The sequence below is a fragment of the Sander lucioperca genome, chromosome 16 (genome assembly GCF_008315115.2).
Source record: "Sander lucioperca isolate FBNREF2018 chromosome 16, SLUC_FBN_1.2, whole genome shotgun sequence".
Lineage (NCBI taxonomy): Eukaryota > Metazoa > Chordata > Actinopteri > Perciformes > Percidae > Sander > Sander lucioperca.
The window spans coordinates 25,485,037-25,496,509 of NC_050188.1; the positions used below are offsets into that span (position 1 = coordinate 25,485,037).

The following is an 11,473-nucleotide window of genomic DNA, read 5'->3' on the forward strand; positions in this document are numbered from 1 at the left end:
TCCCATATTTTCTGATATAAAACAAAAATTTAAAACGGGTCAATGTGACCCGAAGTCAACACAAGCGGAGCTAGTGGCTAGCTGCGGAGCTAGTGGCTAGCTGCGGAGCTAGTGGCTAGCTGCGGAGCTAGCGGCTAGCTGCGGAGCTAGCGGCTAGCTGCGGAGCTAGCGGCTAGCTGGGCCAGCTAGCTGTCCGATGAATGAAATGAAAAAATTAAAACTTTGGTTTGATTCAAATAAGTTATCTTTAAACTAGGGATATTTGGAAATCGTACTATAAATACATATGTTAAAATAATAATTGATAACGAAACAACTGAAAGACTATGAAAGAACATTTCTGGGTGTTGTACTTGACCATCAACTCTGCTAGAAGCCCCACATTAAATATCTGTGCATGAAGATGGCCAGGAGTATTGGTATATTGAGCAAAACTAGATACATATTGAAACCAAAATACATTACATACTCTGTACTGCACACTTATTTTACCATATATGTTATATTGTGTGGAAGTTTGGGGAAATACCTACAAAAGCAACTTACAAAATATTTGCACATTGCAAAAAAGAGCAATCAGGATAATAAATCACACCAAGTATTATGAGCACACTAATCATCTGTTTTTTAATTCACATTTGTTGAAATGTATGGACATTGTTATATTTAAGACTGCACAATTTATGTTTAAAGTTAAAGAAAATTTATCATGTAACATACGTGCAATTTTTAATGAAAGAGACGGGGGATATCATCTAAGAGGACAATGTATGTTTAAGCAACCTCTTGTGTGAACTACTGATAAAAGCATGTGTGTTTGTGGGGTGACCTTATGGGATGGACTGAACAATGACATCAAACAGAGCCATAATACCATTCAGTTCAAAAATAGATTAAAGAAATCAATACTTAACAATACAGAAAAGAATAGACCGAAACACAGGAATGGAATTGTAATGTAAAGGTATTGTTGTATATTGTTGTAAGTTATTGTAAGACCTGAAAGATTGTATGCTGTATTTGCATATCTATTTGCTTTGCAATAATATGATATTATGAAATAGGGGCAGGACCTAATAAGCTATTTGCTTCCGCTTGCTCCTTCTCGAACTTATATTTTTTTTAGTTTTTGTTAAATTCTAATTGTTGCGTTTTATTTTGTGGTTTAAATTTTTTAATTTTTTTTTCTTTTGCAACATTCTTGATTGTTCGAGATAAATAAGAAATTAAATTAACTGATACGCAGCCTGAGCTGCACGCCTGGCACGCTAAGCTGCCTGTTGTTTGTAGTTTAATCAGTCCGGCTCCCGCCACACGACTACGTTTTGGTTTAGAAACAAATATTCTACCGATATTGTACTATTCCTTTCCTCTCTTTTGTATATTTTTTGTAAATTCTATTGTATTGTTATACTGCATACTTAACAGTATTTCTTTATATTTCTTACTGTCCTTTCTATTTTTTGTCTTCACGTTAAGTGAGTACTTTGAGAGTCAAATTCCTCGTTTGTTTACACAAACCTGGCCAATAAAGCGGATTCTGACGAGGGCTGCACAATTAATCGCAATATCAGTCAAAAGAATCGCAATCACATATTTTCCTTATAGCGTGCAGCCCTGACTCTGATTCTGATATTCTTTGCTACGTTTACGCCTCGCGTCCACACTACTGCGGCGTCTCCAGGGTACCCCGCATCGTCTTACAACTATTTAAAGAGTCTTAAATTTAATATTCCCTATAAGCATTGAGTTTTCGTTTATAAAAGGTCTTACATTTTTTATTGTCCTGTCATGGGATTAAATAAATATTTTGTGTGGGTAATTTTTAGTTTTTAGTACATAACATGAGAGCTCTAAAAGTGACAAATATTTGATCCATTTTATGGTATTAAGAGGACAAACATCACTTAATTTGGGTAACGTTACTTGGTAAATACTTCTTTTCTCAGACTTGAATGACAGATTTTTCATGATATGGTCGAGAAGTTGGCATTATGTTAAGTAATTTATTAAAGGCCCTGAACACCCCTGCAGGTGTTTTCAGTTAATGTGGCTGATTGGCCTCTTCCCAGGACTGTGGGGGGGGTGTCTATAGACTGATTGATTGACATCTTACTGAGTCTCCTGTTAGTGCTGTTGCACCTGTTAGGGCGGGACAAATGACAGCTGTATCATTCTTATTGGTAGAAAGAATTTGTGACCTAATAAGTTCCCATCAAAGCTCCAGTAGAGTCTAATCAGCCAGAATATCTGAAAACACCTGTGTGGGGGTTCAGAGGCTTTAAGGAAAACTAAGGTTTGGGTCCCTCTGGACCTTCATCAAGACTATTCTTAACAATAAACACAGTAGTGGTATTTAATACATTCTGCTAAACACACGTGGCATTTGTCAGTCCTTCCAGAAAAATGTTTTTTTGTGATTGTTGCAGGCAAAAATCCTTGATTATGCGGCACGTTTTCTTAAAAAATGCGATGGAATATGTGGGATATTTATGCAATTTTATGCAATGAAATTGCAGGAACATGCAAAATTTGCGGTTTCATCGTGGGGTTTGCAGCTTTTGATGATGTTCACGTCGCATAATTACGTCACTTCGTAACGTTCCCATGGCAACAGGGGAAAATGGCTGCTCTTGTGTGAAGTAAACGCAACATTTTTCAACTTTCTGCTAAGATATATGTGACTTTTTTTTTATGAAATCATGCAAGCATATTTTGCGCGGAAACCGGCAATTTATGCGGCGAAAGTGCGGCGTATTTGAAAGAATTCGGCCCCCGCATAAATATGCAGACTTTGGCTGATTATGCATTGAATTATGCGATCGCATAATCACGTTTTTCTGGAAGGACTGATTTGTGCAAGTTTTCACATCAATCAAGTAATACATATCTGAATTCAACTGCAATACTTCATATATCAATGTTTATATTCATTACAGGAATACATAGTGACTCCCCAATCTTAACTTTTTGCCATTTAGCCAAATATTTCTATTCACGTTTCCTCCAGGAGGGCCAGACGGCGCCCACCCAGAGCCAGGGTCTGTCCCGGGTTTCTGTCTGTTTAAAGGAAGGGTTTCCTCGCCTCTGTTGCACTAAATGTTTGCTCTTTGGGGGGAGATTGTTGGGTCTCTGTAAATTATAGAGCGTGGTCTAGACCTACTGTATCTGTAAAGTGTCCTGAGATAACTCTTGTTATACTGCACTGCAACTTGTATTCTGGTATTTGATCTGTTTTTAATCTTTTATAACTGCTCTTTAATGTTTGGTGTAAAGCACTTTGAATGGCCGAAATGTTGCTGAAATCTGATATATACAAATAAAGCTGCCTTGCCTAAATGATGACCTCGTGTCATATGTTTCCCAGATTATTTCCTCCAAAAATCCAAACTGGGCTTTTTCCTGAAGTTTTTGTTACTTTTCTTTGTTTTTGCATGTTTTGTTTCGACCTTTTTCGAGGTTTCTGTGGACAGTTTCTTCCATGTGTAGCGGCTGTAAGCAGTCCATATACACACATACAGTATGTGGCTCCTACACTCGCCTTTTTCAAGGGTTTTTGGAACAGTTTATTTGGACGTTTTTGTCGCCTTTTTAAAGGTTTTTTGGGACAATGTTTCGGAAGTTTTTTGTCGATGTTTTTGTCTCTTTTCTCAGTACATGCAGACGTGTCCCGGGACATCCTTACGTAGTCGGAGATCTCAACCTTTTCGGAGATAAAGTTTGTGAATTGCGAAGAAGAAAACTCTCGTCTAACAAAACTGCCTGAACATGGTCTAGTGCCCAAACGTTGCCTGATATTAAACTTGATATATTTTAGAGTTTTTTAGACCTTTGAGCTGCTTGTCCCCCTCTGACGCTCCTGTCTTACATTGTAGATGTTCAAAGTATTTTTCTGTAAAGTTTGTAAATTGAAAAGCCAAAAACACTTACCTTCTACTCAGTAGTTGATCCGACTCCTCCCCCCCCTTTCAGAGAATCTAAATTAAAAGATGTCATGTTTAAAATCATTAAAATGTTCTCCTCATCCAACTTCTATATTCACTAATAACCCACAGGGACATGGCAAGTATTACATATATTGTCACTTTTTTTCAACATTGTTGTCACTTTTTGTCTCTTTTTTTTAACATTTTTGTCACTTTTTTCAACAATTTTGCCACTTTTTTAAACATTTTTTCAACATTTGTCACTTTTTTCAACATTTTTGTAATTTTTTTTCAACAGTTCTGTTGCTATTTTTGATGTTTGTTATGACTAAGAATGACATTTCTTGTTTTGAGATATATATTTATATATATATATATATATATATATATATATATATATATATATATATATATATATATATACTGTATGTGATGAGTGAAGTAGCGAATGAGGAGATTTCATTTGCTCGTTTTTTATTGTTTCCCCTGTCAGTTTGTATTTCATCAGATATAGTCATTAACCATCTTAATAGTATTATTTTCTGGATCTAAGTCTTCATTTCAACTCATTTAGTTTTTGGTAGTTTTCATTAAGGTTCAGTCTTTATGTATTTAGTTTGATATTTACAGTAGTTTTGGTGTTTGCCAGTTGTAGCGACAGACAGATAAAATAGTAATAGTTATCAGTATATGATAGTTGGACTGTAGAAATAGCAAAGATGTTTAACCCTCATGTTGTCTTCCCGTCGACCTGCAACTTTTAGTTTTTCTGGGTCAACATTTTAATAAAAACTTTTCTTTCATCATGTTGTTCTTTTTTGACACTTGTCGATTCCCCCGCTGTTTTGTCACTTTTCACAATTTCTTTTACTATCTTCCCGACGTTTGTGCACACTTATTTCCCCGAGTTGTTTGTCACTTTTTCCAATGTTTTTGTTGATGTTTTTCCAAGTATTTTGACATTTTTGTTGTTTTTTCGCCTGCGTTTTTTAAGGTTTTTACCAACATTTTTGTTACTTTTTTCAACGTTCTTTCGTCATTATTTTCTTCAAATGCTATAAAATTGACTAAAACACCCAATTTAAATGAAAGTAGTAAACTGATCATGTATTTTACTTGTGAAGAGTGTTGTAGGGAACCATCCACGTTATTTTTTTTGAAAATTTGGTTGAAAGAAACCCACATTTCTGACATAGAAACTTTTTGAAAATGGGTCAGATTAGACCCCGAGGACATGAACTTGTTGTCCTTCTGGGTCTAAATTGAAATGGATTTTTATTTTGTGCTTTTTTCCAACATTTTACTTTAACTTTGAAATGCTGTTTTAAACTTTTGTCACTTTTTTCAACGCTTTTCTTAATTCGTGGTCAACAAACCTAATTTAAATGACATTTACCTAATATTTGAATTATAAAAAGCAGAAATTATTAATTATTTGGACTAATAGTTAAAGTCAGAGGACGTTGAGTGGATAATCACAGACTGGTTTATGTCAAAGTTTAGTCAGGATACTGTTTGAAAACCCTTTTACACATTCTTTTTGAAATGCTATAAAAATACGTACAGTTTAGTGTCCCAAATTATTTTCCAACAACTGAGTGTCCCAAATGATGAGGGTCTTATTTGAGACAGGTTAGGGTTAAGGGTAGGGTAGCACAGGTGGTTTAGCAGGTTCATAATTAAGGACATTGTATGGGGAGTTTGGGACACTAAACTGCACGTATACCACTATAAAATTGAATAAAACACCCAAAATTCAATGGAAGTAATTATTAATTTTACCTGCGAAGAACGTTGTATGGCTTCCATACAACGCACATATGCATCCAAGTTATGTTTGGAGCAATTTGGATGTAAGAAAACCATATTTCTGATATAAACAAACTTTGAAAACGGGTCAAATTGGACCCAAGGACAACACAAGGGTTAAATTCTAGGATCTGATGATAGTACGTGATTTACTCCCCACATGTTTTACATTTGTCTATATTTATTTTACACTTTGCTCTAGATATTTAATATGGTATTCACTTCACACACAGCCTCTGTCTAGTTTCAGTGAGATTGATTAAAGCTGCAGGTTTGAAACAGTTAATAGTTTGGTTCTTCTTACTCACCTTGTCTCTGTTCCTGTTTGTTTAGTCCACCATGCAGAAATGTTTGGGGCGGAGCCGCCCGGCAGAAGGGAGTATTCATGGTAATGATGATGTCATCATAGGACTGAACCAAGTCATGGGGGGGGGTTACTGTGTGTAGTTATTTTTCACGTGTTGAGGGGTAGTTGGAAGGAGTAACATCCCTCAAAAAGTTTTCTTTACTTGAGTAAAATGAGTGCAAACTTTTTTAGCTTTGTCCTGGATTTTAGTGATGTTATAAGATAAGATATACTTGATTGTCCCCGAAGGGAAATTAGTTTAGGACTCTGTCCGTTACGCAGCTTTACAACGACAACACAAATACAGAAAATAAGCATCTCTCAACACATACTCTCATATACATTAGACAGGTACCTATATAGTAATACTCTCATATACATTAGACAGGTACCTATATAGTAATACTCTCATATACATTAGACAGGTACCTATATAGTAATACTCTCATATACATTAGACAGGTACCTATATAGTAATACTCTCATATACATTAGACAGGTACCTATATAGTAATACTCTCATATACATTAGACAGGTACCTATATAGTAATACTCTCATATACATTAGACAGGTATCTCTATAGTAATACTCTCATATACATTAGACAGGTATCTATATAGTAATACTCTCATATACATTAGACAGGTATCTATATAGTAATACTCTCATATACATTAGACAGGTACCTATATAGTAATACTCTCATATACATTAGACAGGTATCTATATAGTAATACTCTCATATACATTAGACAGGTATCTATATAGTAATACTCTCATATACATTAGACAGGTATCTATATAGTAATACTCTCATATACATTAGACAGGTACCTATATAGTAATACTCTCATATACATTAGACAGGTATCTATATAGTAATACTCTCATATACATTAGACAGGTATCTATATAGTAAGCACATTAACTCCTTTCAGTGGCAGTTTTTAATTGAACAACCCTGTCAGCTGCATTCTCTGCAATAAGTGTAGCACAGCCCTGAGATATTACACAATGAGATATTGCACAACTAATATATTGCACAACTAACATATTGCCCAACCCCAATAGCCTACATATTGCACACACAAAAAACAGATAGTTGTTACCAGGGCTGATTGAGAGCCCTATAAAGGCTGTGGCATTTGGGTTGCTTAGAGCAGGGGTCTTTAATGAGTTTTAAAGCCTCTGAACCTCAGATAGTCTGGCTGATTAGACTCTGCTCAGTTTGAAGTTGGGCTGTGATATGGAATGGATACATGTACTTTGCATTCAATTCATTTTTATTTATAGCATCAAATCATAACAGGAGTTATCTCAGGACACTTTACAGATACAGTAGGTCTAGACCACGCTCTATAATTTACAGAGACCCAACAATCTCCCCCCAAAGAGCAAACATTTAGTGCAACAGAGGCGAGGAAACCCTTCCTTTAAACAGACAGAAACCCGGGACAGACCCTGGCTCTGGGTGGGCGCCGTCTGGCCCTCCTGGAGGAAACGTGAATAGAAATATTTGGCTGAATGGCAATAAGTTAAGATTGGGGAGTCACTATGTATTCCTGTAATGAATATAAACATTGATATATGAAGTATTGCAATTTAATTCAGATATGTATTACTTGATTGATGTGAAAACTTGCATAGATGACACGTGTGTGTTTAGCAGAATGTATTAAATACCACTACTGTGTTTATTGTTGAGAATAGTCTTGATGAAGGTCCAGAGGGACCCAAACCTTAGTTTTCCTTAAAGCCTCTGAACCCCCACACAGGTGTTTTCAGATATTCTGGCTGATTAGACTCTGCTGGAGTTTTGATGGGAACTTATTAGGTCACAAATTCTTTCTACCAATAAGAATGATACAGCTGTCATTTGTCCCGCCCTAACAGGTGCAACAGCACTAACAGGAGACTCAGTAAGATGTCAATCAATCAGTCTATAGACACCCCCCCCCACAGTCCTGGGAAGAGGCCAATCAGCCACATTAACTGAAAATACTTGTGTGGGTGTTCAGGGCCTTTAAGCCAAGGACCCTTTAACTTAAATACCCCGTTTACACCTACATGGTTATTTTGAAAAACGGAGACATTTCCCTTCGTTTGTGCCCTTTGTTTTCAAGTGAACGGAGAATTCTCCTCTGAAAACGCCTCTTTCTAAAAACTTCGGCCTAAGTGGAGATTTTGGAAAACTTTGTTTGCACGTTTGCATTGACAAACTGAGACAAACGGAGGTTTAGGCAGCCGAGGTCACAGTGTGCGCCAGAACTTGCACCTTCAAAGGAGAAAGAGGAAGTGATTCTTTGATGTTGTTGTTATTTTCGGGATTCTGATTGGCTAACGTGGGCTTGAGCTTCTCGTTACACTGCCACCTACAGGTTTGGCGTGCCCTTGACGGCATATATACACGGGTTTGTGTAAACAAACACTTTTCTGAAAACTGACAGGTGTGCACGATGTTATTTTTGAAAACGGAGAGGTTGAAATGTCCGCTTATCAAAATAGCCGGCCACGTGTAAACGTAGCCAAAGAGAGACGGAGCAGGGACCCCCTACATATATTGTATAAAATGAAGTTGCATCCATTGGTGGCCTACAGCCTTTTTAGTGCATAGAATACAAAGCTATTCAAATTTTAACCTTAAACTTTTCTGGCATCATTTTATGAATCATGTTTTATTGTTAAACACACGTGGCAGAGTGATTCCTTGAGATGAACTGGATCTGTGGATGGTTACATTACCTTTAGACCAGTAAGCCTATCATCAATAACTACGTTTACATGCACATAATATTCCGGTTTTTGCCCTTTTTCTGAAAAAGACGATATTCTGACTAAGCTGTTTCCACGGCTCATGAAAGTGAATATTCCTCTAATATTCCCGTTTCCATGCAGCCGTGTAAAACAGGATGTTTCCAGACTTGTTGGAGCGTGTGAACACGGCGTCCCTCTTTCATTCCTTCAACCAGCTTCTAGAAAAGGTCGCCTCATATCCAAAAATGTAATCGTGATTATGATTTCGGCTCCCAATGATCACAAAAACAGAATAATCGAGAAAAACAATTATTTAGCTCATTACGTTTTGCAAGTAAACTCTTACTTTCCCTTGTGTTCTGAATGAAAAAATAAAGTTTAAATAGGACAAGTTTTAAGGCAAATTTCACAGTTGTATGTTTGTTTACTGTTGATTTATTTAACTTTTTCCACTGTTTTTTAAGTTTAATAATTGCAACATCTATCTAATCGTGTTAAATTATCATGATTTCAATATTGACCAAAATAATTGTGATTATATTTTTTTCCATAATTGAGCAGCCCTATAGAGTGACTCGCGTTAACTAATGAAGACGCACAGAGGATGCATTGGAGTAGAGCCCTGCGCGGGACTGTTTTCTTCATCCCGCTCCCGCCCGCTCCCGGCGAATTTCTGACCATTACCGCCCGCACCCGCAACGTGTGTGTTACACTCCCGCCCGCTCCCGCAATGTGTACGTCCACTCCCGCCCGCACCCACAAAACTCTGAGAATTTATGCCCACACAATAATAGAGATGCATTGATGTTGTGTCTTCTCCCGTCCCGCATGAGAAAACACGTCATTTTATAGGTTAATAGGGAGAAGATGAAGGAAAAGAAGGCAGGTGTTTGCTGCTGTTAGACGGGGAGGAAGGAGCAGAAGGAGAGGGAGAGAGGAGAGGGAGAGAGGGGGAGGAAGGAGCAGAAGGAGAGGGAGAGAGGAGAGGGAGAGAGGGGAAGGAAGGAGCCGAGGATGAGGGAGAGAGGAGAGGGAGAGAGGGGGAGGAAGGAGCAGAAGGAGAGGGAGAGAGGGGGAGGAAGGAGCCGAGGATGAGGGTGGACGGAGCCTTGGCTCGGAGCTCCCCCGTCCTGGGAGGCTCAGACACGCTGGTGTCTGCTCATAGATGGCCTATACAGTATATACTCAGTCAGTATATATGTATATCTATGGTTTCTGCTGGCGTGGGGGGGTTCCAGGCTACATCCCGATCCCGCAGTGGTTTTTTTAGCCGCCCGCTCCCGCCCGCAGCAAAGTTAAAACCGCCCGCTCCCGCGAGATTTGCGTTGGGTCCCACGGGACCCGGCGGGACCCAATCCCAATGCAGCCCTCTACATTGGAGTGCCAGCAGAGAGTGCAAAGGACATTACATTTAGCTGACGTTTTTATCCAAAGCGACTTACAATGTCTATATATGTCAGAGGTAACACACCTCTGGAGCAACTAGGGGTTAAGTGTCTTGCTCAGGGACACATTGGTTGATGTGTCGCAGTGGGAATCGAACCCAGGTCTCCCACACCAAAGACACGTGACATAGACAGGACGAGCCAAAGCATTCACAAACAATTTATAGTCAACAGGTGAGGTGGGCGTGGTCAGGTGGCAGGTGGGAAAAGTATCCTTGTGTTTCCGACTGGCAGATTCAACACATTCATTCCCGAAGTGAATTGAAAGAGCGAAAATGGAATGGAAGGAGTCTTTTCAGTCTGATACATTCCCACGCGTGCCCGTGTTGTTCTTCTCACCCTCTGAACGCTGTGAGAAAAGCTTCCACGGTTGCTTTACCGCTGTGTCGCCGTGCGGCTGCTCTCCCCGGCACACGCGTGCCTTTTAAACTGCGACTGCCACGTGAAGCTTTGGCCGCAGACGCCGCAGCGAAACGCTTTCTCCCCGCTGTGCGCCGCCATGTGCCGCGTCATGTGTCCCTTCCGGGAGAAACTCCTCCCGCACACCGAGCAGGCGAACGGTTTGGCGCCCGTGTGGGTTCTGGTGTGCTGAACCAGAGTGTGCCGCTGGGCGAAGCTGGCGTCGCACACCGAGCAGCAGAAAGGCTTTTCTCCCGTGTGAATGCGGACGTGTGCGACCAAATCCGAGCGCTGCCGGAAGCTCTTGCCGCAGAGCGAGCAGCCGAACGGCTTCTCGCCGGTGTGGACTCTCATGTGCTTCTCCAGACTCCAGCCGTGACTGAAGCTGGCGTCGCAGACTGAGCAGCTGAAGGGCTTCTCTCCCGAGTGACACCTCACGTGAGCCACCAAGTGTTCCCTCCGATTGAAGCTCTTACTGCAAAACGAGCAGCTGAACGGTTTTTCTCCCGTGTGGCACCGCATGTGTCTCTTTAGATTTGTCTTGTGGCCGAATGATTTCCCACACTCGGAGCAGATGAACGACTCTTTGTCAGCCTGACTTACGTCATCTCTCAGAGAGTTTAAACCTGACAGACGCTCCCTGCTCTCCTCCCAATCATCGCTGACGTCCGTCTCCGAAGAGTCTCCAGTCTGGTCTTCAGTATCTGGTTGTAAAAGTGGATGTAGATGTGAGTTCCTGGCTGGTTCTGGTCCTCCACAGTCCTCTCCATCAGCTTCTGTTTCCATGTGTTG

At 39.7% G+C, this 11,473-nt stretch overlaps 1 protein-coding gene across 1 annotated transcript; it reads right to left on the bottom strand.

The window, feature by feature from the left end:
* Positions 1-10,456: 10,456 nt before the first annotated feature.
* Positions 10,457-11,473, bottom strand: LOC116034649 (gastrula zinc finger protein XlCGF71.1-like). The gene has a single exon (XM_031277350.2). It carries the CDS (start codon positions 11,465-11,467, stop codon positions 10,658-10,660), a length of 810 nt encoding a protein of 269 aa, XP_031133210.2. The 5' UTR covers positions 11,468-11,473; the 3' UTR covers positions 10,457-10,657.

Excerpts from the sequence above, each read along its gene's own strand:
- LOC116034649 (XM_031277350.2), bottom strand. The coding sequence starts at position 11,467 with ATGGAAACAGAAGCTGATGGAGAGGACTGTGGAGGACCAGAACCAGCC.